Below are 12,125 nucleotides of genomic sequence, written 5' to 3' on the forward strand. Positions count from 1 at the left end.
GTCCATGGGATTTCCCAGGCAAGAATACTGGAGCGGGTTGCCATTTCCTCCTCCAGGGGATCTTCCTGAACCAGGGATTAAACTCATGTGCCCTGTGTCTCCTGCACTGGCAGGCAGATTCCTTACAACTGAGCCAACTGGGAAGCCCTTGTCATGATTGCTATGGTGTTCGCAGTGGCTGTCATGTCTGACTCTTTGTGACTCCATGGACTGTAGCCCGCCAGGCTCCTCGATCCATGGGGATTCTCCAGGCAAGAACACTGGAGTAGGTTGCCATGCCCTCCTCCAGGGTATCTTCCCAACCCAGAGATCAAACCCAGGTCTCCCGCATTGCAAGTGGATTCTTTACCATCTGAGCTACCAGGGAAGCCCTCTGTCATGATTAGCATTTCATTAAATCCCCTACAGTCCAATTGGGAAAGATATTACTTTTACGTTTATTTCTAGATGTAGACACTGACATGTGTTCTTGTTAAAGGTCGTAGGAGTCAGGATTTGAATGGAAGTGGTGCTGTGTCCTGCATGTAGAAATGTTAGCTTCCCTGATGATGTAGGCCTCACTGAGGAGTTAAATGTGAGTAAAACATTGGGACATGCCCCTGGTAGAGAGGTTGAGCAGTCACACCCTCCATATACCTGGGGCATTCAAGGAAGGGCCAGGAAGCCAATGGGCTTGAATGAGACTGTCCAGCCAAGACAGCTGTGGGTGACCAGACATGAAGGCTTTGAAGACCTCACAAAGAATTTGTCTTTTCTTCAAAAGAAAACTGCAAGCCAGTTGCATAAGAAGCCTATCCTTATAACTAGATTTACGCTGGATTGGGTGAGAAAAAAAAAAAAACAAAACCTGTTAAGGAAGTAGAAGAGGTCTTTCTCCCAGAAATGTGGTCAGACTCAGAGTTGGGAGTGGGTCAGTAGAAAAATTTTTGGAAGCCCTCTCTGTGGGGTTCACAAAACGGTGTGGGTATCATCCCATGAATATGAGATGAGATGAGCATCTCAAGGACCACAGACCTTCAGTTTCATTAGGCTTTGTTAGTGCTGTGAACTTGATAACAGTTGATGAAAACTGTCGCCTAAATCTACATTAGAGGAGAGGGTAAGATAGCTGTTGTCCATTGAGATACTGAGGATAAATTCTACATCCTGCTATATATATTTTAACAGCATTTCTCTTCAGTGGGAGCGGGGATGCTCAGGAAGCTGTCTCATGAAGGTTGACTGGCTGATAACTCAGCTTGAGAAGTTTATTGCTTAGAAAAGTGACCTCATGAAGAAAGAAGTGCAAGTAAAACAAAGTTATAAGGAAAAACAAAAAGATAAGCACTGCATTTTCTCATGGAGGTGATGTCTTACCACTCAATTAATTTCAGCATCAAGGCCCAATTTTAATTCTGAATCACCTTCTAGTTTTACTTATAAAGGACTTTTCATTAAGCCAAATTAAGTAGATGGAGGTCCAGTTGTTTATTATCTAGCACTAAACCATTTCTACAAAAAGACACCTGTGCAAGCCATTTGGCTCCAGTCAACTATTTTTTTTTACAATTTAATTATGAATATAATTAGAATGAGTTAAGAGACAAGCGAGGCATCCACCATAAAATTTCTAGTTTGCTAACACACACACACAGACACACACACAGACACACACACACATACACACAGATTAAAAAGCAACCACAACAAAAACCCTGCCAAGTCTGTGAGAATGTTAGCTTGCAGTGGAAACTATAGTAAAAGGGGAGTCTTTATAAAATCTACCTTTATTTTAAATTCAAATTTCCTTAAAATGGTTCTGTAGAGAATATTTTTATACTATATTATTTTTACATTTCTGTTGTCTTTGTGGTTACCCTTTAAACCCTGCGTTTTCCTTTCTCTGGTCTTAAGGTAATTTGTCACTATCATGCTTTCATGTTTAGCAACTGTGTGTAGTCAAGTGCCTTGCAAGCTCTGTTTCTTTTCTCCCAAAGAATATCATCATGGAGTTGATGATGCATCAAAAATAGTTTGACCAAAGGGCAAGATAAAGTCAAGAGTAAAGAAAATATTTGCAAATATACTTGACTAGTTTTTTTTTTTTCCCCCAAATTACTTATTTAAAGTATACTTATTTAAAGACTTCCCTGGTGGCTCAGATGGTAAAGCATCTGTCTACAATGTGGGAGACCTGGGTTCGATCCTGGGTCGGGAAGTTCCCTGGAGAAGGAAATGGCAACCCACTCAAGTACTCTTGCCTCGAAAATCCCATGGACGCAGGAGCCTGGTGTCCATGGGGTCGCAAAGAGTCAGACATGACTGAGTGACTTCACTTTAAAGGTAAAGTGGCATGATGGCCATAGAGGGGAAAAAAAAAACCATTAAGACATGCAATGGATACTTTCTGCCATAAGGCAACACCTTTTTATAGGAGGGTGGTGTGACTGACAGATATATAGCAGGATGAGTTGTATTTAAGGATACATAGGGCATGTTATATCTTTGGGGCCTAGATTTCAAAGATGCTCATTCAACCTTATGGATACCATTTCTCAGAATTTGTTTTACTGCTTAATTAATCAGTGTATACCAAAACAGGTCATAAATATTATCTTCAAATGTGTGTGTGATTGCAACCTTTAAACTGAAGACTTGAAAAATTTATATATTTATTTATTTTAATTGGAGGCTAATTACTTTACAATATTGTAGTGGTTTTTGCCATACATTGACATGAATAAACTGAAGACTTGTATGGAACATCTTTACTGTCTCAGTTTATTGCTGGCTTGCCTAATCTCCAAGGCCTATATACATAAATACACATACACATATGGGCTTTCCTCATAGCTCAGTTGGTAAAGAATCCGCCTGACATGACTGAAGTGACTTAGCAGCAGCAGCAGCAATGCAGGAGACACCAGTTCGATTCCTGGCTTGGAAAGATCCGCTGGAGAAGGGACAGGCTACCCACTCCAGTATTCTTGGGGCTTCCCTTGTGGCTCAGTTGGTACAGAGTCTGTACCAACTGGGAGACCTGGGTTCAATGTGGGAAACCTGGGTTTGATTCCTAGGCTGGGAAGATTCCCTGGAGAAGGGAAAGGCTACCCACTCCAGTATTCTGGCCTGGAGAATTTCATGGGCTGTATAGTCCATGGGGTCACAAAGAGTTGGACATGACTGAGCAACTTTCACTTTCAATTCCATATGTATATACACATATATTATATAAACATGCTATATATAAAACAAACATGATACCTAATAAGCATGATATGTAATAAACATTATGCATATATATTTGGCTTCCCTAGTGGCTCAGATGATAAAGAATCTGACTGCAATGCAAGAGACCTGGGTTTGATTCCTGGGTTGGGAAGACCTGAAAGCAATGACAAGGGGATTGTATTGGAAGCACAGGTTTTTTCATTGTGGAGTTAGCAATGTTTGCATCCCTATGATGGAAAATACACAGGGCCATGGTCAGGGATGGGAGGAAAAGTAATTATTTTTACACACAAAAGGCAGCTTTGGAAATTGAGACTGTAGCACATCAACAAACCTCAAATCATGCTCTAATATGAGCAGCAAAGAGCTGCGGTGAAGAAGGTGACCAAAATGAAATTATAAGATAGTCCTTGAATAACTGAACTTTGGCCTAGGCTTGAAAGAAATCTCTAATCCTATCCCTCATAAATAATAGATGGAACATTTTGTAAGGAAATCCATGAGGTCATCTCTCTTTATTTCCCTCTCATCTACTAATCAGCCTATAGTTTTACTATTATCTCAGAGCTGATGATTGTTTAGATTTGAGGCAGTTAGATGAAAACTGATGGATTAAGAGCTTCTATGATATGGAGATAAAGAAAGCACCATCTGTAAAAATTAAAAAAACCTGTAGTGAGCAAAAAATGGCTCCATATAAATGTCCATACTTTAATTCCCAGAGCCTGTGACATTCTTCCTTTACATGACAGAAGAGATTTTGAAGATGGGATTAAGTTAAGGACCTTGAGATGCGGAAGTGTCCTGGATGATTCAAGTGGGCCCAATGTAATAACAAGGATCCTCAAAAGAGAAAACTGTAATCAGAAGCAAGTCTGAAGGAGATATTACAATGGAAGAGGTTGGAGGGATATGATATCATTTGATTGTTGCCTGTGAAGGTGGAGGAAGGGAACCACTGGCTAAGGCACGCAGGCAACTTTAGAAGCTGAAAGATGTGAGAAGTGGATTCTCCCAAAGAACCTCCAGAATATGGTCCTTCTGACTCTGATTTTCACTCTATGAGACCAAGTGTCACACGTCTGTCCTACTGAACTATACGGTAATAAATCACTATTATTTTAGGCCACTGAGTTCAGATAATTTGTTATGGCAGCAGTAGGAAACTAATACACAATATCCTATAGGAAACAGAGGCTGTAATTCAGAAAACAGAAGGAAATCCCAGTTTGGACACTCTGAAACAGGGGTTTCAGGGTCCTAGAAGCACCATTGTAAATGGCAGAAGGCTCTAGATAGAAAGCATTCTGGAAAATTGGGACACTGTACAATAGAGTCAAAAAAAGAGTAAGTTCATTATAAAAAAAAAAAAAAACATAGAGAAAGATAAGCAATTACAAACTCCAGGAAAAAAAATAAATACACAAGAAAAGCATGATCCAACTATAATGGGAACCATTTATGGCCAATAGTTTAAGCAGTTTTTGGAGAGTAATAAAATAGATTCTTTTGGATGTGGTGAAGAATATTCTTTGAGAAGTGTAAGGATTGTAATAGTGAATTCTAAAGAAAAAGTCTTTGTGAGATCTCTTGGACAGGCAATGAACAAGACTTACAAACTCATAGTAATACAAATATAAATCCTGTTTATTAGTTTCCAATTTGGTCAAACCATTAAAACTTCAAGGGGTTAATGACCAGTGATTGTGAAAAAAAGGAAGTACGATATAGGAAAGTACAGAAAGGAAAATATACTTATCTTACAAAGGCAAGTTATGAGTTATTATAGAATGTTGATGAAACAAGAAACAGAGGCTTATTCATATTAAGTACCAAAATATAATAGCATGATTATCAAATATTGGAGGAAGTGGAATACAATAAACTGATATTTCTTATTAGGAATTATCTATAGATGACAAGTCAAGAAGTAGAGATGTTATCCAGAGTTATGTAAGTAACTACTAGAAGAGATAAAAACTGAAATAGCTGAAGGAGGTTTCCTCTTATGAACAGGCCTAGGGATATGAAGTGATGGGACTCAATCTATCACTTTCCATTATAAATTCCTCTGTGGAATTTGGTTTGGTAAATGTTATAGTTTGATACAAGTGAGAAGCTGTAAAAAAAGGAATATTAGTAACACTTAAACTTGAAATACTACTCACATGATTTAAGAAAATAATATTGCATATATCTAAATGAATTTCATAAGGGGTTGTGTGAACAATTGGTTATAAAAATAATACAGTGGAGGGTTAAAATGTACTCAAAGAGGGCAACATTTAAAGCATTGGTGCTTTTAGAATCTATTAGTAAGTATTGAAACATTGCCCACTCTTGGAAAGTACTAGCTTTATTTCTAACCTAAAACTCCAGTACTAAAATTTCTGATGATTTAATTCTAGCCTTGATTTAAAAAAACACCAAAATGATATGATCTTCTGTAGAATGATATAGGATATATATGTCTTATATAGGATGATGTAACAGACATATATTTGGCAGCAGCTAGTTATTTATTCTTCCAGCAAGATTTCTTTTAGATAAACAGTCACAGAAAGGCAATGTAGGATGATGGAAGGTATTTATGTTTTAGAGTCTGCAGCTTAATGCTAAACCTAATCTTCTGAGCCACATGAACTGGGGAAATATTTTGCGACTTGCTTTATTCCTCTGAAAAATGAATTTCTTTCAAATCATTTATTGAGCACCTAATACAGAGTAAGGAAAATGTTATGCTGTATAATTCTCATAGAAACTTAATGAACTAGAAATTATTTTCCACATGATTTTTCCATTTCTTCTGTATCCTGTGCTATTATCGGAAATGAACTATATAATTATAAAAAATGCCAACAAGTTTTCCTTTCCCAGGAATTTTGAAAAGATGCAAGTAGTAAAATAGAAAAGACACTGTTTGTTGCCTCTTTTCTTTGGATCTGTAGAAGTACCAGAACAAAAGAGATGGGAATAGAGGTAAACTTAGTACATTTCCTAGGATTTAGATGTACTGGAAATGTCCACAACCCCGGCAGGCTTTTAGCTACAAGATTGCATCACCTACCATAAAACTCTAAAGCTGTGTTTTTGTACTGAGTTCACATTTAAGATATTAATAATGCTTTCAGCACAAGTCATGTCCAGGGAATTAATTCCCTAGCAGTCAGTGGGTTAAATCCCTACAAAATAACGTGCAGGTGACCCAGTTGTATTGACCTCAAGTATAGAATTTCAGCTCAATAGCTGCAGTACTTGGATTCTGAAATATAAAATAATTGCAGGTGTTTTTGTTACCCCAAAGGGTGTTATCGGACAGGGGATCACTATGGCAATTGCAGGTTCTTATCATATTAATGTTTGTTTTTGGTCCAAGAAGAAACTACTTAAAAAAGTAAATGCCTTCTGTTCCCTCTTCTTGGAATATTGTAATGATGACTTTCAAACATATAATAAAAATTAACAGTATTTCAAATAGCACAAATGGTCATTAATTGCTTTTACATGAAATAACATTTCTTCTTCAGAAGCAGAGCATTACAGCTGGATGCAAAATTCTTTTTGGTCTATTCACCTTTTAACTCTGTCATGAAAGCGTAACAGAAGATCTCTCAATTTGTGACCAAAGAGAAACGTTAAGCCTTCACAAACTGGGCTTGGAGGTAGTGAGGCAGTAAAGAGAAATACTTTTACAACTACCTGAACCATGACATTGACTGGCATGACGTGTAGCTAGTGGCTAATCAGTGACCAGACATCACTTCAAGCATTGACACCAATAGAGGGAACTGATTACCCATGTGGCAAAGAAGCTGAAAGCCAAGTAAGGAAGAGTGTAGTAACCAGGTGACTCGAAACTGTAGAGAGCCACTATCCAGCTGGAGGGGCAAGAGGAGTGTCCCCATCACCAGATGGAAGCTGGAGCCAGAATCGACTGAAGACATGGAGGAGATGGATCCTCGAGTAGGGGAAGCTACCTGAGGAAGGTGGGTGAGCAAGGGAGAGGGGGTGGAGGATAAACTAAATAACTGGGTTATCTTTTCCTTCCCCCTCCCTCTGCCAACTACCACTGGCCACTTCCTTTGACTGCAGTAGCATCTCTGTAATACAGCTGGCTAGGGTCAACCTTCCACAGGTACAAAGCAACGAAGTGACAAAAGAAGATGGGAAAGAAGCCCACAGTCAGCATATATGGACATCTCCCTTGGGGAATTACTTTACCTGGCTGGTTCCTTTTCATGAAAAGTTAAGAACTCATGAGTGGGTCTGTTGAGCTCACAACATAGATTTCACAAGAAGCAGTGAGCACTATGATAAAGCCCAGCACCTCTCTGCAATGGATAAGAATGTATTTACAGTTTCGATTTTTTTTTTTACTCAGTTAGTGCACATTGGGTAACAGTGCCTCCTCTGGTGTGGTTTTGCCATTTCCAAGCAACTATGTGGCCACTTTCCTTTTGCTTAAGGATATTTAAATACGAACTACAACTTGGAGCTGAGTTAAGAACTCAAGAACTAATGTCAAGGTTATGTCAAAAATGCATGGGTTAGCAAACATATGTCCCTTTCCAACATATTTCTCAACCACATTAACCTCTTGGTTAGTCCCTCCATTTTATATATGAAAAAAATACTAAGTATTGCATGAGTTAGGTAAGGCAAGATTGTTAAGATGATTCTCCTTGCCTTGAAAAATGAAAAACTCTCCTCTCTTTTCTTCTAGATCACTTTCTTAAACAAAGCTGATCTGAAGAAACAATGTTAGCATTTGTTCAGCATCTTACATCTTTAAAGGGACGTTCTAAAATACTTTCTCATTCATTCTCAACATAGCCTATTTGATAGGAGTTGGAAAAAATCATTGCAATAGTCATATAGCACAGTAGCATGCTGCCTATCTCAATTCTGCTTTGTTAAGTTCTGACCATGCCAGTGTTTCTGAAATTCTGTCCAGTTTGGAGCTGAGTCTAGGATAGTCCAGAGATGGTCTTACTTTTTATGGAAATTCAAAGGACACAACCTCACATGGGTTTGAGGGCTTGCTTTCCGCATCCTCAGACTAAGGGAATGGCTTGCCTAACATCTTCAGAATCAGGTTAAATAAGGAAGCTTAAATGATGGTTGTGGCTCAGCTGGTAGAGAATCCGCCTGCAATGCAGGAGACCTGAGTTCGATCCCTGGGTTGGGAGGATCCCCTGGAGGAGGGAAAGGCTATCCACTCCAGTATTCTGGCTTAGATTTTTCCATGAACTGTATAGTCCAGGGGGCCGCAAAGAGTCGGACATGACTGAGAGACTTTCACTTTCAAATGATGGGTATATTACACCATAGCCCTCAGATCAGCACAAGCACGAGTATGCTTTCAAATGAGACAATTCTCACTTAAAAGTACGGAGACCACGATGTGAAATTTGTATGACTTCTTTAGATATATATAATCAGAGTACATAGGTGCATGCTAAGTTGCTTCAGTCATATCTGACTCTGTGCGACTCAGCCTGCCATGCTCCTAGGTCCACGGGATTCCCCAGGCAAGAATACTGGAGTGGATAGCCATGCCCTCCTCCAGGGCTATCTTCCTGACACAGGGATTGAACCTGCCTCTCTTATATCTCCCCCATTGGCAGGTGTGTTCTTTATTACTAGCGCCACCCAAATACAGAAGCCCCCAAAGTCTTACTGGAAGGCTGTCCTAGCATTATGACTGACCTTCTATATCAGAATAAATTGTTATGAAAATTCAGGCTTGTTTATTTTTGTCTTTATTCTTCCTTTTAAAAACAATTTAAGAGAGCCTGGGAACTATAAAATACTGTTCTTCTTGAGAAACAGAGGACTCATGAAATAAAAAGTCTGACAGGGGATAAGAGTTTCAGCCTCACTTCAAAACCCATATTTAAAGCGCTGTTCCTCTATTCAACAACAACAGCATCATCTGAAATTGTGAGCAGGCAGCAAGAAAAAGACCTTGGGAGAATAAACTCTGCTTTATTCCTCTTGATATCATTTTGCCAGAGCTTTAAACAAGCGTGAAGACTTTTGTGCAATGAAAAACAGAATAAAAGAGCATATTGAGGGGCTGTTTCCAACAGGCTCCCCGTATCCCACTCCTCCTAATGGGAATGCGGTACACACAGCCATCCAAGATCAGACCTCCTAAGTAGAGCATTTTTTTTTCTTGGAGATTTTTCTCATTTGGACTTTAATTAAGCTCCTGCCAGGCTTGCAAGCTTTTTAATTTTACCTTTCTTTCTTCTTTCTTTTTCCTCCTTGAATCAGCCTGCTTGCCAGGAAACTTTTTCCAAGCTGTCACAATCATAGTAAGTATACCCTAAGATATTAATATTAAATTTAGAAATGTACTAGTCGCTGTTTCTTCAAGAATCAATAGCAGAAGTTTCCTCACATTTGGAAAGATTTTCATTCATTTGTTTATTAATTCATTTATTCATTAATTCATTTGTTTTTCCTTAAGTGTGTGTGTGTGTGCGTGATGAATAACAAGATAACAAAAAGGAAGTTTCACGGAGTGTACAATGACTACTGGATTGTGATACAACTCAACCTCCCCCAAAGCCACCAGTTTAATAAAAGAAACCTTCCATTACTTAATTGATACTCACAATGTCCATAAGCAAACTGTAGCCAACTCTTTTCTAGTGTTGGTGGGTGTAGGGTGAGCGATCCCTTAAGAAGGTAATGTCTCAGTTGATGATTTAATACCTCTTTGATGAAACGTAATGTCTAATTCACTTTCGTTCTTTTTCAAAATCCCCTTGTAATCAGTTAAACTTTCCGTGACTCCAAAAGTACAAAGGTAGGGGCTGGGGATGTGGAAGGTGACCCCTTTAAAGCACATTGTGAACAAGGACCTAGTGTAGAGCACAAGGAACTCTGCTCAACACTATGTGGCAGCCTGGATGGCAGAGGAGTTTGAGGGAGAATGGATACTTGTATATGCATGGCTGGGTTCCTTTGCTGTCTACCTGAAGCTATCACGATGTTGTTAACCAGCTATATTCCAGTATAAAATAAAAAGTTTAAAAAATAAACAACAACAAGAGAAAAATTAAGCAGATTGTATGAGAAGCTATTTTGATTTAAGGAGGCTTAGTTGAAAATCAGCCACACTAAACAGGATGTCTTCTTTTTTTTTTTCTTAATTTTTAAAAATACTCAGATAATATTGCAGAAATAAGAATAAGCCGTTAGAAACCCCAAAACTAGAACGAAAGCTGTGGAGCACTGGGGGTATTATCATCGCCAGGATTGCTACTCTCACCATTCTTATTGTTTGCTTAATAATAATTCCACACCACCAGGTTTTTGCACCAGCTATTCCTGTGTATGAGGTACTTACTGATCGCCTCCACAAACTGCTCAAAGAAACTGTAAGGGAAGAGCGGCTCAGGCAAGTCCCGGAAAAACATCTTCAGTGCTCCGGTGACAACGTGGATGTCCTCCCACTGGCTGTCGTCCAAATTCAGCTTCTCTTCTGGGAAAACACGAGGAGAAATGGAACAACTGGTTTTAATGAAACAATTACAAGACACTAATTATTATGTTAATGTTTGCCTACTATCATCAGCAACCGTTAACAGCCTTCTGCACCTAGAGGTTTGGTGCTGTGCATGTTTTTTTTTTTTTCCTTTTTTCCATAGGAAGGGAACATTTTCAATGGAATACCATCTGTAGGAATGCAGCTAACAAAAAAACAAGAGACACAAAGAGACAGTGCCATTGACACAGTATGTCAGATACATTTATTCCCATAATGCATCAGTATGAAAATTAGCATCACAGCTCAACATGATTCAAAGCTATTTGGTTTAGAGGCCGAGGGGCTAAGAGTTGCCAATGATGGCTGGCTCAAGGGACCGGCCTAAAGGCCTTGCTGAGCCAACAGGAGACATATGCTAAACATGGCAATAGAAAATGAGTTATTGCTTTACATGTGTTAGCCTTGCTATGTACAAGGGAATAATGGGTAACACTTTTTTCCTTTTTTTGCTGAATATAAAGTCAGCAAGGAATAGAATACCGAGTGAGAAAAGATATTAATTCCTTCTTACTGCTTCAAAAATATCTTTTTTTTTTTTTTTAAGTTTTCATCTCAGCGAGGAAAATGTGCCCAGCAACAATATTAGACAGACCCCTGTTGGCCTACGTAGGCTATGCAAAGCTGTCAAAAATGATAACACACTAAAGCCAAACCACAAGTGCTCACCAGCTCCTCTTAGAAACAATGGAAATGTTTGCTTGGGAAGCTTGAGTGAGTTGAGACATTTAAATATTAAAGAAAATAAAGGCCCCAATAAAGTTCTCAGAAGAAATAAAAAGAGTCTGGGCAATTATTTCCTTCCCTTTCATCTTCAGTATGAAAGACTGGAACCATTCTCACTCAAAAAGTGGATGCAATAATGTCTAAAAGTGACACCTTTACATACAACTAAAAGGAAGCAGGCATACAAGCATTGCTGCTGAAACACAGTATTTGTCTTTCTGAACGTTACAACACAGAAAAGATTTTGTATTTTGGCCTTAATGAAAACTGAAGCTAATCATTTTGGACAACCTGGGGGTTAACAGGAAAGCTGAGGATCCTGGCAAGAACTTAATAGGTCAACTGGAATTGTGTGTCTTTACCGATGTCTTGGGCTCACGTTTAGATGCCTGCTTGTGTCAGTTTTATGAATGCAGAGGAGAATTTGCACCAAAAATGAAAGAAAGGCTGAGAATTGTCACTGTAGGGAATCTCTGCATGGGCTGTTTTGCTAATAGTGTTCGTGTCCTTTTAAAAATATTAGCTGAAATCTTTATCAGATCTTTTTTTCTAAATGGATTGTTATTCCCAGGGCTGGTAAGTGATGTTCCTGCTCAACTGGCTGTTTGCAAAGAGAAGGAATGAAGGTGAA

The 12,125-nt window shown here is 38.8% G+C and overlaps 1 protein-coding gene across 1 annotated transcript in view; it reads right to left on the bottom strand.

The window, feature by feature from the left end:
• The window catches only part of ARHGAP15 (Rho GTPase activating protein 15), a 678,200-nt gene that overhangs the window by 130,785 nt on the left and 535,290 nt on the right, over nucleotides 1–12,125 (bottom strand). Inside the window, exon 11 of the mRNA XM_052635885.1 lies at nucleotides 10,571–10,705. Coding sequence (XP_052491845.1) covers nucleotides 10,571–10,705 — 135 coding nt within the window. The remainder of the gene's footprint in view (nucleotides 1–10,570; nucleotides 10,706–12,125) is intronic.

This window comes from Budorcas taxicolor, chromosome 2 (assembly GCF_023091745.1).
Source record: "Budorcas taxicolor isolate Tak-1 chromosome 2, Takin1.1, whole genome shotgun sequence".
Lineage (NCBI taxonomy): Eukaryota > Metazoa > Chordata > Mammalia > Artiodactyla > Bovidae > Budorcas > Budorcas taxicolor.